Source organism: Carcharodon carcharias, chromosome 11 (genome assembly GCF_017639515.1).
Source record: "Carcharodon carcharias isolate sCarCar2 chromosome 11, sCarCar2.pri, whole genome shotgun sequence".
NCBI lineage: Eukaryota > Metazoa > Chordata > Chondrichthyes > Lamniformes > Lamnidae > Carcharodon > Carcharodon carcharias.
Genome location: NC_054477.1, coordinates 160,454,990 through 160,468,884, shown reverse-complemented (window position 1 = coordinate 160,468,884; position 13,895 = coordinate 160,454,990). Strand labels below are relative to the sequence as shown.

The following is a 13,895-nucleotide window of genomic DNA, read 5'->3' as shown; positions in this document are numbered from 1 at the left end:
GACATCAAGGCAGCATTTGACTGAGTGTGGCATCAAGGAGCCCTAGCAAAACTGGTGTCAATGGGAATTAGGGGGAAAACTCTCTGCTAGTTGGAATCATACCTAGCAGAAAGGATGTTGGTTGTGTTGTTGGAGGTCAGTCATCTCAGCTCCAGGACATCACTGCAGGGGTTCCTCAGCGTAGTATCCTAGGCTCAACCATCTTCAGTTGCTTCATCAATGATCTTCCTTCCATCATAAGGTCAGAAGTGGGGATGTTCGCTGATGATTGCACAATGTTCAGCACCATTCGTGACTCCTCAGATACTGAAGCAATCCATGTCCAAATACAGCAAGACCTGGACAATATCCAGGCTTGGGCTAAGTGGCAGGTAACATTTGCACCACACAAGTGTCAGGCAATGACCATCTCCAGCAAGAGAGAATCCAACCATTGCCTCTTGATGTTCAATGGCATTACCATCACTGAATCCCCCACTAACAACATCCTGGGGCTACCATTCACCAGAAACTGAACTGGACTAGCCATATAAATACTGTAGCTACAAGAGCAGGTCAGGGGCTAGGAATTGTGTGACGAATAACTCACCTCCTGACTCCCCAAAGCCTGTCCCACCATCTACAAGGCACAAGTCGGGATGTGATGGAATACTCCCCACTTGCCTGGATGAGTGCAGCTCCTACAACACTGAAGAAGCTGGACAGCATCTGGGACAGAACAGTCCGCTTGATTGCTACCACATCCACAAACATTCACTCCCTCCACCACTGACGCACAGTAGCAGCAGTGTGTATCATCTACAAGATGCACTGCAGGAATTCACCAAGGCTCCTTTGACAGCAACTTCCAAACCCACGACCACTACCACCTAGAAGGACAAGGGCAGCAGATAAATGGGTACACCACCAGCTGCACATTCCCCTCTAAGTCACGCACCATCCTGACTTGGAAATATTCCTTCATTGTCACTGGGTCGAAATCCTGGAACTCTCTTCCTAACAGCACAGTGGGTGTACCTACACCACATTGACTGCAGCAGTTCAAGAAGGTAGCTCACTACCACCTTCTCAAGGGCAACTAGGGATGGGCTATAAATGCTGGCCCAGCCAGTAAAGCCCACAACCCGTGAATGAATAAAAAAAGGGGGGGAAAACCCCTCAAAATCAGGAATCCAGTTATCAATTAATTAATCTCAGTGCTTTGATGTAATGCTGTTATTTTTACAGCAAGATTCGACCTCTGCCTTTACTCGCTGTCTGCTGATGCACATTTTCAAACTTATTAATACACAAATCAGTCAGAAGTTCAGGGAAGAAGTGATGCATCATGAATTGTGAATCACCAGGATTTGATGGCCAATTTATGCTGCTTTGCACAAATAGCATCTCACTCTTAGCCTCCCTGTTATTTTAAGAATTTGCTGGGTTTGCATATTAATTGCCCATTAAACGTGCTGCAGAATGTTAAGTCTGGTAATTAACAAGCACCTTTTTGACTGGGTGAAAATTGCTGCAGCAATGCCAATATGGCCCAGAAAGGGAATGATTTAAACTGGGGAGTCTCATTCCTTCAGGTGGCAAATTGTTCTCAAGTTTTAAAGATGCCAATTTCTTTTTATCTCTCTCTCTCAAACCAATCCTTCTTTCCCTCACTTTATTTCTCTTTTTGTCCCCGATTTGACTGTAATTCACCCAATTTCCTTCTCCATTGTCCCTCTGTTTCTTTCTCAATGCTTAAATCTTACTGGTTAAGGAAACAGGCTATTAGTCCCATCATTCACTGAGGTCCCAGATGCCTTGTTATCAGCTCTCACTCCCAGCAAGTTACAGGGCAAAACAATTTTCAGCTGAAGTGCGAGGGATAAAGTCTAACATGGCATTCACAAGGTGCTCCATCCAATGAGATCCAGCTCATTAAATGAGGCTCTGCCACAAAGTAATTTATGGTTAAATACTCTTCCAATCAAAACTTGCAATCTCAGCTCACATACAAAAAATATAAAGCGAACACAACTTTTTGTTGAAGAATTATATCCCATCAAGAATCATTGCATTTAGGGGAGGAGGGAAGGGAAAACGATATTGTGTAACAAGAGTTTGTCCAGTATGTTAACTCTTGAATTATTGAATAACACCATCTTTGCTGCAACATCCAATTTACATTAGTGTACACAATTAAAATGTCTTACCCTCGGCAAAACATAAAGCATCACTGGAGATATGTAAGCATGGGAGCACATATTTTTGGCAGAGAAGTTAGGACAATCATCTGTAAACAACTGGTACAAGCTAGCTCACATGCGTTATTCACTGACTTGAGTCTTAATAGAAGGGGCTTGAATCGCACCAATAAACAGCTTCACTGTACATCATAACATGCACTGACTCTTGGGGAATTGTGTTGGTTCTGTTTACAACAATGGAACCAAGACAATGATGTGTGAACAGTGAGTCTTATGTTATAATCAAGACAGATGAGCCACAGCAGATGGAGAGAGATGGTTCTTCACTGCGAATTTGATATTTCATTTCTGGTGAATATTTACATGCAATTACCTTTTCTTTTGAAAAAAAAAGGGGACCTGAATTTATATTGAAACAGTTTTGCAAAGTCACAACACGTAAACTGAAAACTTTAGCCAGCCCATCACACTAGCAACAGTTTCAGGGGGAATATAACTTTTGGTATCCACATATATCAACAATTTGACCTCCTTCTTGAATAAAGTAGAAAACTAGGAGACCTCACATTCAAACAAAACATGAAAAGGTATCAATACCCTGTTAAAAAGAGGAAATCATGAATATCTCAAAACTGTCAGGCAACGTAAACAAATGTTTCTAAAAAGTTTTAAAAGCACATGGAACTCCACCTCAAAAAAATCACTTTCCTTCTAGATATTATTTAAATAAACATATAAAAACCTCAAAGCCGTCAGGGTAAAGGTTTGAGTCAGGTCCAAAAGCTATAAAATGCAGAATTCAAGTTTTCCCACAATCAAATCTCAAGTAAACAGAATCATAGAAGACACGAGCCTAACCATCCTCTCCTGTGCATGTGCCAAGTGGCACTGCATCGCACACCCTAAAAACAGTTGGACAGCAATGAAGTTCTTCAATAAAACATGTGGCCTACACGATGCCATCACATAAGCTACATAAAGAAATTAACAATTTTGAAAACAATCTCAGTCACACTTGGAATGAAAAGCTTAAAGCAATCGCAACTGTCCTATAATCTTTCAGATATTTGCTATGGACAGTTTTGTTTTCATTATGCAACCTTCAACTATGCTAATGTTTTGCTGTGATTTAAGTTCACGTGGTTATTTGTCTACACGCGTGTCAAAGCCAGTACAATAAAGAGTTAAAATGATTCCTTACCTAAACCACTGAATGTTTGTGTGATGCATAGATTCCAAAATGTAATCCCACCTTGATGCCCATTTGATATTTGATGCCTGGAAATAGAAAAATGCTAGACTGTCAGAAACTCTGCTGGGTCTTTTAGAACTAGTTGCACACAGTTAACTGATAAGGAACCTTCACATGGAAATCGGTCAGATGGAGTGAGTAAAGAAAGGTAGTAATTTAGTACCACTGATGATATTCTACTGACTTCCCCAAGGCCATTACCACATGCAGTCAGTTCTTTTGGTCAGATACATATCACACAAGGGCATGTTGCCGTCACAGTTCTACATGCTGGCCCTGCAACAGGCTGGGTGTTAAAAATGCACAGCCTATACTTTTGGGTACCTTCTTCCCCTATTTGTTACAAGCCAAAAAGTCCCTAACCTGTTAAACAAAATATTTCGCAATACATTTGTACCAAGACACTCAGATTTTCCCAGAGGTCTGTCTCAGGACAGCTAAGCAATCTATCATTACACTTTGCTTCTGGAAAATATTTTTTTTTTAAAATAAAGCACTACCATTCATCAATATAAATTTTGCTTCATAAATCTAATAACGAACATTTTATTTTGTCATTTCTCTAGAAATCTTCAAACTTCGAGGGCCCAACGATATTTACTCCTTGTGAAGTTCTCATATAATCTCCTACCAAAATGGCTGTCTAGTCTCCTTTAATTTTCTACACTTGTGCTGGCTCTGTCGCTGTCACTGCTTTGTTATTTATTAAACCAGGGGCCAACCAGAGCTCTGTCTTCTATTCAACTTTCTGCACATCGATAACCCCTTCCCTCAAATCTCAGCCACTATCTTGCTCATCTTTCATGATCAAAGTTTGCGTTCCTTTTGTAGTGCAATGGGGGAAATCTCTCTCTCAATTTCTTGCCTCTTTCTACTGCTAATCTTACAGTTAGATGGTTCTTCTGAACTTTCCCTTGTCAAACCTGAAATATGGCAACCTGCACACCCTTATTTGCCCAGAACTTATCAGAATTTTCTGTCCAAACTCATTTTCATGGAAGTTTCACAATAAAACTCTAACTCCCTTGGTTCATCTTTTTCCTACAAGCTACGGCCTTTTAAACCCCAGTGAAGCATCATCTCATTTACTCCGAATACTCTTAAATTTTTTTAAATCTTGAGGGTATGCTAAACTGTGGACGTTGGCCCATCACCTTGGCTCACAACACAAGTTAACAGTGCAAAAACATTACTCACAGCATATTTAACAGAGTAGGTGTAGGTGATACTAAATTTTGCTCCAAACGTTTTAGGGATGCCCATGGGTGGTCCTGAGCAGTCGGGCTTATCAGCATTTGTGTGCTTGAAGCTGTTGAAACATAAATTAAAGATATATAGTTAAGGATGGAAAGCAATTTTCTCCCATCAAGACTAAAAATTTCTACAAAACTAGCAATCACTTTGTTATCCAGTTATGAACAAAAAAATCTTTGTTCTGCTTGAGTGGAAAATGAATTTGACTGCTGATGCTTAGGCTGTACAGGTATATATGGAGATATCATAATAACCATTTGACCTCGAACATCGATCTATGATTAACAGAGGAAAACCTCAAACCATTAATTTCTATAATTTTGCTGGGGAGTGGGCCATACAATGGGCTAGTACACTATCATTTCACCTCAGTCTGAACCTGACCTAGGCTTACAAGAAGAAAACATAGAAGCAGGAGTAGGCCATTTATCCCTCTGAGCCTGTTCCATCACCCAGTGAGATTTTGGCTGACCTGTATCTTAACCCTATCTACTCACCTTGATTCCATAGCCCTTAACACCCGTTTACCCAACAGAAATCTAGCAATCTCAGTTTTAACGTTTTTAATTGATCCCCAGCCACAATAGCTTATAGCAGGAGAGAGTTCCATATTTACACTACCCTCTGTGTGAAGAAGGGCTTCCTGACATCACCTCTGAACGCCCTAGCTCTAACTTTAAGGCCCTTTGTTCTGGACTCCTAATCACCCTCTCCACCCCAACCCCAACTAGAGGAAATAGTCTCTCTCTATCTAACCTATCAAATTCCTTAATCATCTTAAGCACCTTAAATAGGTCACACTCTTTGATCTGTGTTTGAGGGAATACATTCCTAGTTCATGCAACCTGCCCTTTTTGCTCTGGTAGAAAGCTGGAGGGTATCTAGGCCTGTATGGGGAGTGCATGTCAAGGAATGAAGGACCAGGAGGCAGCCGTTCAGCACCACAGCTTGCTTCACCATTTAGTTAGATCGCGACTGGTCTGTATCTCATCTCCATCTATCCACCTTAGTTCCGTATTCCTTAATATTCTCGTTTAACAAAAAATCTATCAATCTCAGTTTTGAAATTTTCAGCTGACCCCTAGCCTCAACACTTTATTTTGGAAGTGGGTGTGACAGGGTGGCAACAGTATAGGGAGGGAGGGAAGAAAGCATTCCAATTAACATCCTTTGCTCATTAAGGTCTGATATACAAGATTTATACATTGAACAATACCAAAAAGCACCAAAAGCTTTCCTCACTTTATTTTTAACCATAACATTATACTCACATTGAAACTGAATAGATACCGCTCACAAACGTACATCAACGTATTAACAAATAATCATTCTCTCCCAAACTCATTCACTCGTGACAAAGCTATTAAACGTGACTATTCAGCAAATTACAAACATAATGCCATAATGTTACGACATAGACAGAGTTTATCACGCACTTGTCAGATCCAATCAAGCACAGCACTGGGGTACTGCAAACAGCTTGCAGAACATGAAGCACAGGATACCTACAGAATTATGTTTCTGCCCAGGTTTCATCTGACCCGAGTGAAGAGCAGCAAAACGAGCTTATGGTACAGAAGAATCAACAACGGCACAAGTGCTGCAAAGTTTTAATTAAGAGTTGAGTAAGTAAAGAATGCTGTGCATCCTTTCAGGATGTATGCTTTAAATAATTGGAGTCAGGTATGTATGCACCAGGAGCATTAGGTCAACTTGAAATCAAATTTCATTCAATAAAGAAATTAATTGCAAGTTCAGTACTCCAGTTTAATTTTCAGGAGGCAGTGTGGGTATAAAAATAAAAGCACACATCAAGCATGTTAGATGCCTCTTATTTAATCTCTATAGAACATGCAGCAGTTATTTTGCTTATCTACCTTATTTGGAAAGTTACATAATACAGCAAAAACAGAAAATACAGGTCTAACAGCTTCTGTGGAGAGAAAAACAGAGTTAACGTTTTGAGTCCCTATGACTCTTCTTCAGACTCAGACCTGTTAAACCTGCTGAGTTTTTTCCAGCATTTTCTGTTTTTGTTTCAGATTTCCAGCATCCAAACTATTTTGCTTTTACATAATACAACACCTGTTTTAAATGGGTTGGGGCAGTGACAAACGAGAATATATTCGTTCAACATTAGTTAAAAGGCCATTTCGCAAACCTTGGATCGTTTAAAGTAATAAAAGATTACTTGTTAATCTCCTGTGGGGTTTCACATGGGGAGTTAAGATCAAGAGGAATCTGGATGAAATGGGGTGAGCAAGAAGGGATAATTGGGCCAGGGCATGCAGACTTAATTCAATCTCCATTTCAAAATCTTACGCTTTGTTCTTGCATTTTTATTTCCACACTGAAATTCTGAGTTCACATTTGTAATGAAACTGCCTGCGTCAACTTACTAGGCCAGAATTTACTGTGAAACTAACAATGCTTCATGTTACCTATGCACAAAATAGACAGCAACTTCAGGGGAGGGTAAAACATGAAAAAAATCAGAAGATGCGCTGCTCCTTCACAAAATTAGCATTTTGCTGTCTGGCTTATTATTCGAATGCATTGAAAAGCATCAAGTTCCTGTACTTAGGTGGTGGCTTTGAACTACATGCCACAGAATGTGCCCTTCAGCCAGCACCAAGCTGACAAGTTTCACACTACCATTTTCCGTAATAAATATTGACACAAGAGTTTATAATGGTCAAAGTTCACAGGAGGTGCACTCAGGCACACATGATTTTTAATATTTTTGAGAACATAAGGAAGTGTGTAATGTCCAGTGACCACTTCATTTCTTGAGATGTTATACTTATTCCATTTAACTATTTCCATACCTTTTTGGTTCTAACTTAGCAGCCACAAGTCTTGCTTCAGCCCCATCTTCACTGTGGAAATATATTGTGATAGCCACATGATTGAAGATATAGTAAGTGTCTTTTTCATTGAATGCAGACTATAAAATAGAAGATGAAAAGATCATAAAGATAGATGCAATCAAAAACTGAGATTTTCAATTAACTTTTCATGTAAGCTGTTTAATTGTTTCTGTTAAGTCCAAGATTTGCATCAAGATTAATTTACAAACTTTGAGTAGCTTACGTACATTAAGTTGAGTCAGTGATTATTCCTGTTAAGCTTCATAACATGCATAATGGTTATGATAAGTCATTAAAATGAGGAATTACAAAGAAAACTACCACAAATGTATTTCAACATCCCACCACACTAGAGGTAATACAAAAACATGTACCTCAAAGCAAAATTGTGTATGTATGCACAGAAAAAACATTGTGCATTTCTTTTCAATATAAACTTTATGCCCTATCCTTAGACACAATAGCATCCTTTCAATTGGACTGTCAGCTTTAAACCACATTAACAAAGGGCTGCTGCATCTGGGCACCCACAGCAAGATCAACTTTCCCCATACTGTTTTACCGTGATTAAACGTGGCAGACTCACGAAACCTGAATCACAAACTCAAGGGTCCAGGTAGGTCAAAAAGAAAGCATGGTATCGTAAACAACTCAAAAACTGAAAAGGGCTGTGTTGAAAACCCTTATCCAGCAGCCTAGATTGGAAATAAAGAGCTTTCCTTGTAGCCCACTATGCTGTGCCGAACAGAAGAGACAGGAGTTGGGGTGCATCCTTTCAAATTATATATATTTACTCCTGGGGGACAACAGCAACAACAGCATTAGCTAAGGCTCCCCACTCCTGATCATTAAACAGTGACCACCTGCTAGAAATGTTTAAGTGCACAGATGGCAGACGAGGGCAAAACTAGAATCAGCTTTGATGTTCCAATTGCCTGATAACATATATGAAGAATAACCAATTGGACAAGGTACTGATGTGCCAATACTGGGCATGGAAGCTGTGGGAACAATCCCAGCTAGGGTCAGCACCTTCAAGAAATTAAAAGTGGAGACAAACCTGGCAAAAGAGAATGACACTGATGCCCAAGTCAGTCAGTCAGTGCAAAAGTATAATCCGTGTTGATATACTAGATTTGGGTAGCTAGTCACACATTTTAAGGATATTTATCACTTCACTTGGTCTATTTTTCTGGATATCTACCAAGTATCAGTAGGTCTATTGATCAGCTGCAATTTTTGTTGTTCACTAAATGACATTTTGTTTCAATCCTTGGTCAAGGAAATTATGCACTTTTAGTAATTAGGGCTGGAGTAGTAGTAGGCCCAGGAGCTAAATATGTGAAAGCATGCATAAACTTACACTAATAATGCAAGAATCTTTTGGATGGCCATCTTTTGTTATGTAGCAACCAATGGGAAATCCTGGATTGCAGAATTTCTGTCCATCTTCTACATCATAGCACCATGTGACAGGCATATTATCAATGATCCTGCAAGAACAACGAGGTTGAGTGCAACCTGAAAAATCATACTAAATGTCTTCTCTATCATATGTATAGATAAGCAAAAAGCAATCTTTACAACAACTCATGTTTAACATTACAATAATCTCAAGGTTCTTTACAGAAGCATTATGAAACATCTGACACTGAGCTACGTAAGGAGATATTAGGACAGGTGACCAAAAGCTTGTTCAAAGGAGGCAGGTTTTAAGAAACACCTTTAAAGAGAAGAAAGGGGTAGAGAGAGGAAGAGGTTTAGGAAGGGAATTCCAGAGTCTTGGCAGCTGAAGACACAGCCACCTACAGCGGAGTGATAAAAATGAGGGACATTCCAGACGTCAGAATTAAGAGGAGTGCAGAGATCGCAGAAGGTTGTAGGATTGGAGGAGGTTACAGAGTAGGGATGGATGAAGCCACTGAGAGGTTTAAGAACAGGAATGAGAATTTTAATATCAAGGCATTGCTGGACTGGGAGTCAATGTAGGTCAGTGAGCACAGAAGTGACTCGTGAAAAGGACTTGGTGCGAGTTAGGATTAGATTAGGAAGATATTTGAATTTTCAATTTTATTCATCATGCATTCTTCAGCACCTCTCCATTCCTGCCAACAGTGCACAAAATAAATTTTCCAGTCTCCTGCATTCACATGAAAGCAAGTGATGTTCAGGGAACTAACTCAGGTCAGCCCATCAGCATCTCGAGAACTGCACGAAACTTTGGTGGCTGAAGTACAAACTTGGCAGGCTTGATGTATGACTGCACTTGCCCACACGCTCAATTTAAGCCAGTACCAACAAGACACTAAACAGGAAATCACACTGTTTCTGCTGCCCTAACAGTCAGCATGCAAACAGCCTCTACAGCAGAAGAGCAGCCAGATGGATTGGTAGCCTACTGTAAGTTAACTCCTGATCACATTATATTTCAGACATTACAGGCATTTTAAATTAAATGAGGTGCAATGATGGCCAGCAGATCTTGAAGATTATATGCAAGCTGGTCCATAAAGTACAGACACTGATTGAGAAGTTGCAAAACAAAATACACAGGCACTCAGCCTTTCTTCAACAAGTTGTTAAAAACTCTGCACTCTTCCCACTGCAAAAAAAACACTGATTTTCAAGAACAAGTGTGCATATATTCTAAGGTTGATGATCACATACTGAACCAAAAATGTAACATGGAATGAAGCAATGAGAGGGGAAATGATGGGAGAATACAAGAAAATAATTCAGGTTTCAATAAACCAGTAACAAACCATGCCAAAAGTCACACCAATGGCTGGATTGCAAAATTTCTTGTACAGGGTATTTTATAGAGACATCAGCACACAAATATACACTAACTTTTGAAAGGCTGAACATTCATGCTTTCATTTCATGAACATTTATGGAAAAATATAAGTGGAGCTTTTTGAATAGTATTACAATATTACGCCTCCAATTTCCTGTCAAAAACGAGCGCAAAAGGTAGACAATGGTAGCTACAACCCAAAACAAGAAACAACAAGCACCATATACCAAAGTCCATCTCAAATACACCTATCTACGCTATTAAGGCAACATTGAATTTGCGTTACTCTCTGGATATCCTACTGCCTGGTCAATCCATACAACCTTTCTGAAGCTTGATTCGTTTCTGGAATCATCCAGATTTCCATCGTTCTCCCAACAATTTGATTAATTCATAAGAATCACAGAACCCATGACCCCATTTCTCCTTCAGTGATGCAACTGGCTTGTAGGAATCACATGATGGGCTTACTAGATTTCTTTCCTTCTGGAAAGACTGCAACTCTTCCACCAGCTCTCTTCCCAGCCTTGCTCAAATTGGTGTTGGGCCATGTGGTCTCCCTCAACGGTGGGGGAAGGGCCCCCAGCCATCTACCTTATTCTCTTTGGCTCGATACTAATATGGTAATTGCATGTCATTGTAAAATCTGACATCAACAATGTATTCCAGAAATCCACTCCCTGAAATTGTTAGTTACATTTCCTCCTCCACTACAGTAGGTGTCACAAGGTAACATATACAAATAAACACTATTAAATCATTAAGCACCTGCAATTCTATAACTCTTCAGCTTAAACAATTTTGTAGAAGCGATTATGATCTTACATAAAAGAATATAGTTCCACTATTATGCAATCAGAAAAGCCAATTTCATTAGCAAGGAAGATAAAATTTAGCTTCCTGCTATACCCAAATAGTTGAAGGAATCTTCTCCATGAAAAACTTAAATGCACAAGTTGGAGAATTTATGGAATATTGACATGCTAAGCTTTAGCATTTTACTAAAAGTTAGATCTTGTAATTGTTAGTTTGACTCAATTGGATTTGATTGCAAGATCAGGATTTCGACTTCCACTGCAAGAATGTATGTATAAATCCCAGTACTGTACTGAGGGCTGCTTCAAGACCTCAATGTGCTGTCTTTCGATTGTTACAACTGAAGTCCCAGAGATCTCATGGGGCAATACAAAGGACATGATACCCGTGTCAATATTTATCCCTCCACCAATTCCACTAAAACAGATTAACTAGTTGTTTATCTCTGCATTTTGTGGGACCTTGTTATTTAAATTTTGGCGTTTCAAAAGTAATTCACTGGTTGTGAAGAGCACTGTGACATCCTGAGGAGGCAACAGATACTTTATAAATGCAAGTCCTTTAATACTGGTGAGACTGCACCTGGAACAGTGTGTGCAGTTTTGGTCTCCTTACCTAAGAGGGAGTGCAATGAAGGTTCACTAAATTAATTCCTGGGATGGAGGGATTGTCCTAAAAGGAAAGATTAAATAGTCTGACTTTTATTCTCTGGAGTTTAGAAGAATGAGACATGATCTCATTCAAACATATAAAAATTCTTACAGGGTTGGACAGGGTAGATATAGGAAGGGTGTTTCCCTTGGCTGAAGGGTCTAAAACCAGGGGGCACAGAGCCAGAATAAGGGCAGGCCATTTAGGACTGAGCTGAGGAGGAATTTCTTCACTTGGAGGGTGGTGAATCTTTAAAATTCTCTGCCCCAGAGGGCTGTGGAGGCTCGGTTGTTGAGTACGTTCAAGTCTGAGATCAATAGATTTCTACATATTAAAAACATCAAGGGGTTCAGGGATAGTGCAGGAAAATGGTGTTGAAGTAGATCAGCTGGATGGCCTACTCCTATTTCTTAAGTTGTGTACTTGGGGCGTGTCCCTTTGATGCAGTAATCAAGAACAAACTCTGTATTTAGAGAACCCATGGTGGGGTAAACTTTCATGTAACAATGAAATGTCAGTTACACAAGTGTAGCTGCTCCTTATATGAATAATTCTTTTTTACTACAAATCAGTCTAGCTACATCCATTTGTCTAAGTAGTGCTCGCTCCGCATCAGTGGTACAGGGTTCTATTGTTACATTAATTCTCTGCAGATGGCTGCATGCTGGAGCCGTCCAAACAATGTCTCATAGCAAAGGATGTGTTTAAATAGCTTTATATGTTTTCTCCATTAGTAATGTCTCGTTATCAGGCACTTCAATTCATCATTGAGATTCCATTTTGAAGGGAAACATGTACTGACAGTCACCTTTGTGTGTGCATCAGGAAGAAATAAGGCAGTGATATGTAAAGTATCAATGATTTATAACAGCAATTATAGGTACCCTTTTTAAAAAGAAATACCCGGTCAATTATAAGAAAGTTACAACCAATCTTGGTGGAAACAATATGATTGAAATATGGAATTGTAACATTACAGTTTTTAGCTTGAAATGTTAGTAACCAAAGGAAATAAAGCTTACAATTTAAACTAAAAGCCACAGCAAACTGTTTCTCACTAGCTACTCACCAATGATGTTGATAGTTTAAATATATGCCATTCTTCAGAAATGCCACCTTTGATTTGTCATCTTTGTTCTCTGGATTGTATTCTTTTGTACAGGCGCGCGCACACACTTCTTTCTTCTTAAAGTGGAACTGCAATTCAATAAACAGTTCTTCAGTTGTTTTCAATAAACTAGGGTCCTGCTTTGGCTGAACCATAATACAGCTCACGGTTATATGCATTGTAACGACAGGCCACACCATAATCCCTCCTCTTCCCTTAACCTCAACAATTACTGAGGCCTTTCTGGAGTACTTTTTGGGGAGGCTGCGAGAGGGGCTGAAAACAACCAGGACACTCCTCAGGTCCAATGTTGCAGGAGCAAAAATCTCAAACATCACAATCTTAGTGTAACAGTTGCTCATTCCCATAATACAAGATAGCACAGAATAAATAGCCTCTGAAATTATGCCACTCCACATGCAAAGAATTATTTTTTTTTTACACGTGTATACCTGCACCAGTTCATTACTATCTAACATTGGTGCCCATTAAATTAATTAGGTGAAAGTGGGGTAGACCAAGCTTTTAGTTACCCGTCCTATTATTTTCTCCTTCAGCTCAATGCCAATTTCAGTCTTATCATGTTCCTTTGACGTGCTTTGGAATGTTTTCCTACGTTAAAGGCACTTAAATATGCAAGTTGCTAAAATGCATGCTCCCAAGAAAGAACATGAAGAAACGAATAGGGACTGAGGAGAAAAGAAAAACTAGTAAAAATAAGAAAAGAAAAAGCACAGATCAACACAGGGTAAGTAGGGAAAAAAAAGGCTGAATAAAATTAAGAGCCAGAAAATATTGAAGTGAGAAAAACAAATATATAACTTTGCAATATTATAAATTGTTTCCTTGCATTCAACCGAATGATAACACACCAACAGTTGTGCAATAAAGACAATGAAAAGGTCCATTGTTGTTCCTTATTTCTAAATATTTCCTGTTGTGCTTGTACACACAAAGAAAATAA

The 13,895-nt window shown here is 39.3% G+C and overlaps 1 protein-coding gene across 1 annotated transcript in view; it reads right to left on the bottom strand.

Moving 5' to 3' along the window:
- tm9sf2 (transmembrane 9 superfamily member 2) overlaps positions 1-13,895 on the bottom strand; it is a 47,718-nt gene that overhangs the window by 19,478 nt on the left and 14,345 nt on the right. The window contains exons 4-8 of the mRNA XM_041199616.1: positions 12,893-13,020; positions 8,923-9,052; positions 7,518-7,636; positions 4,633-4,744; positions 3,385-3,461 (exon numbers count right to left, since the gene is read on the bottom strand). Of these exons, the coding sequence (XP_041055550.1) occupies positions 3,385-3,461; positions 4,633-4,744; positions 7,518-7,636; positions 8,923-9,052; positions 12,893-13,020 (566 nt within the window). The remainder of the gene's footprint in view (positions 1-3,384; positions 3,462-4,632; positions 4,745-7,517; positions 7,637-8,922; positions 9,053-12,892; positions 13,021-13,895) is intronic.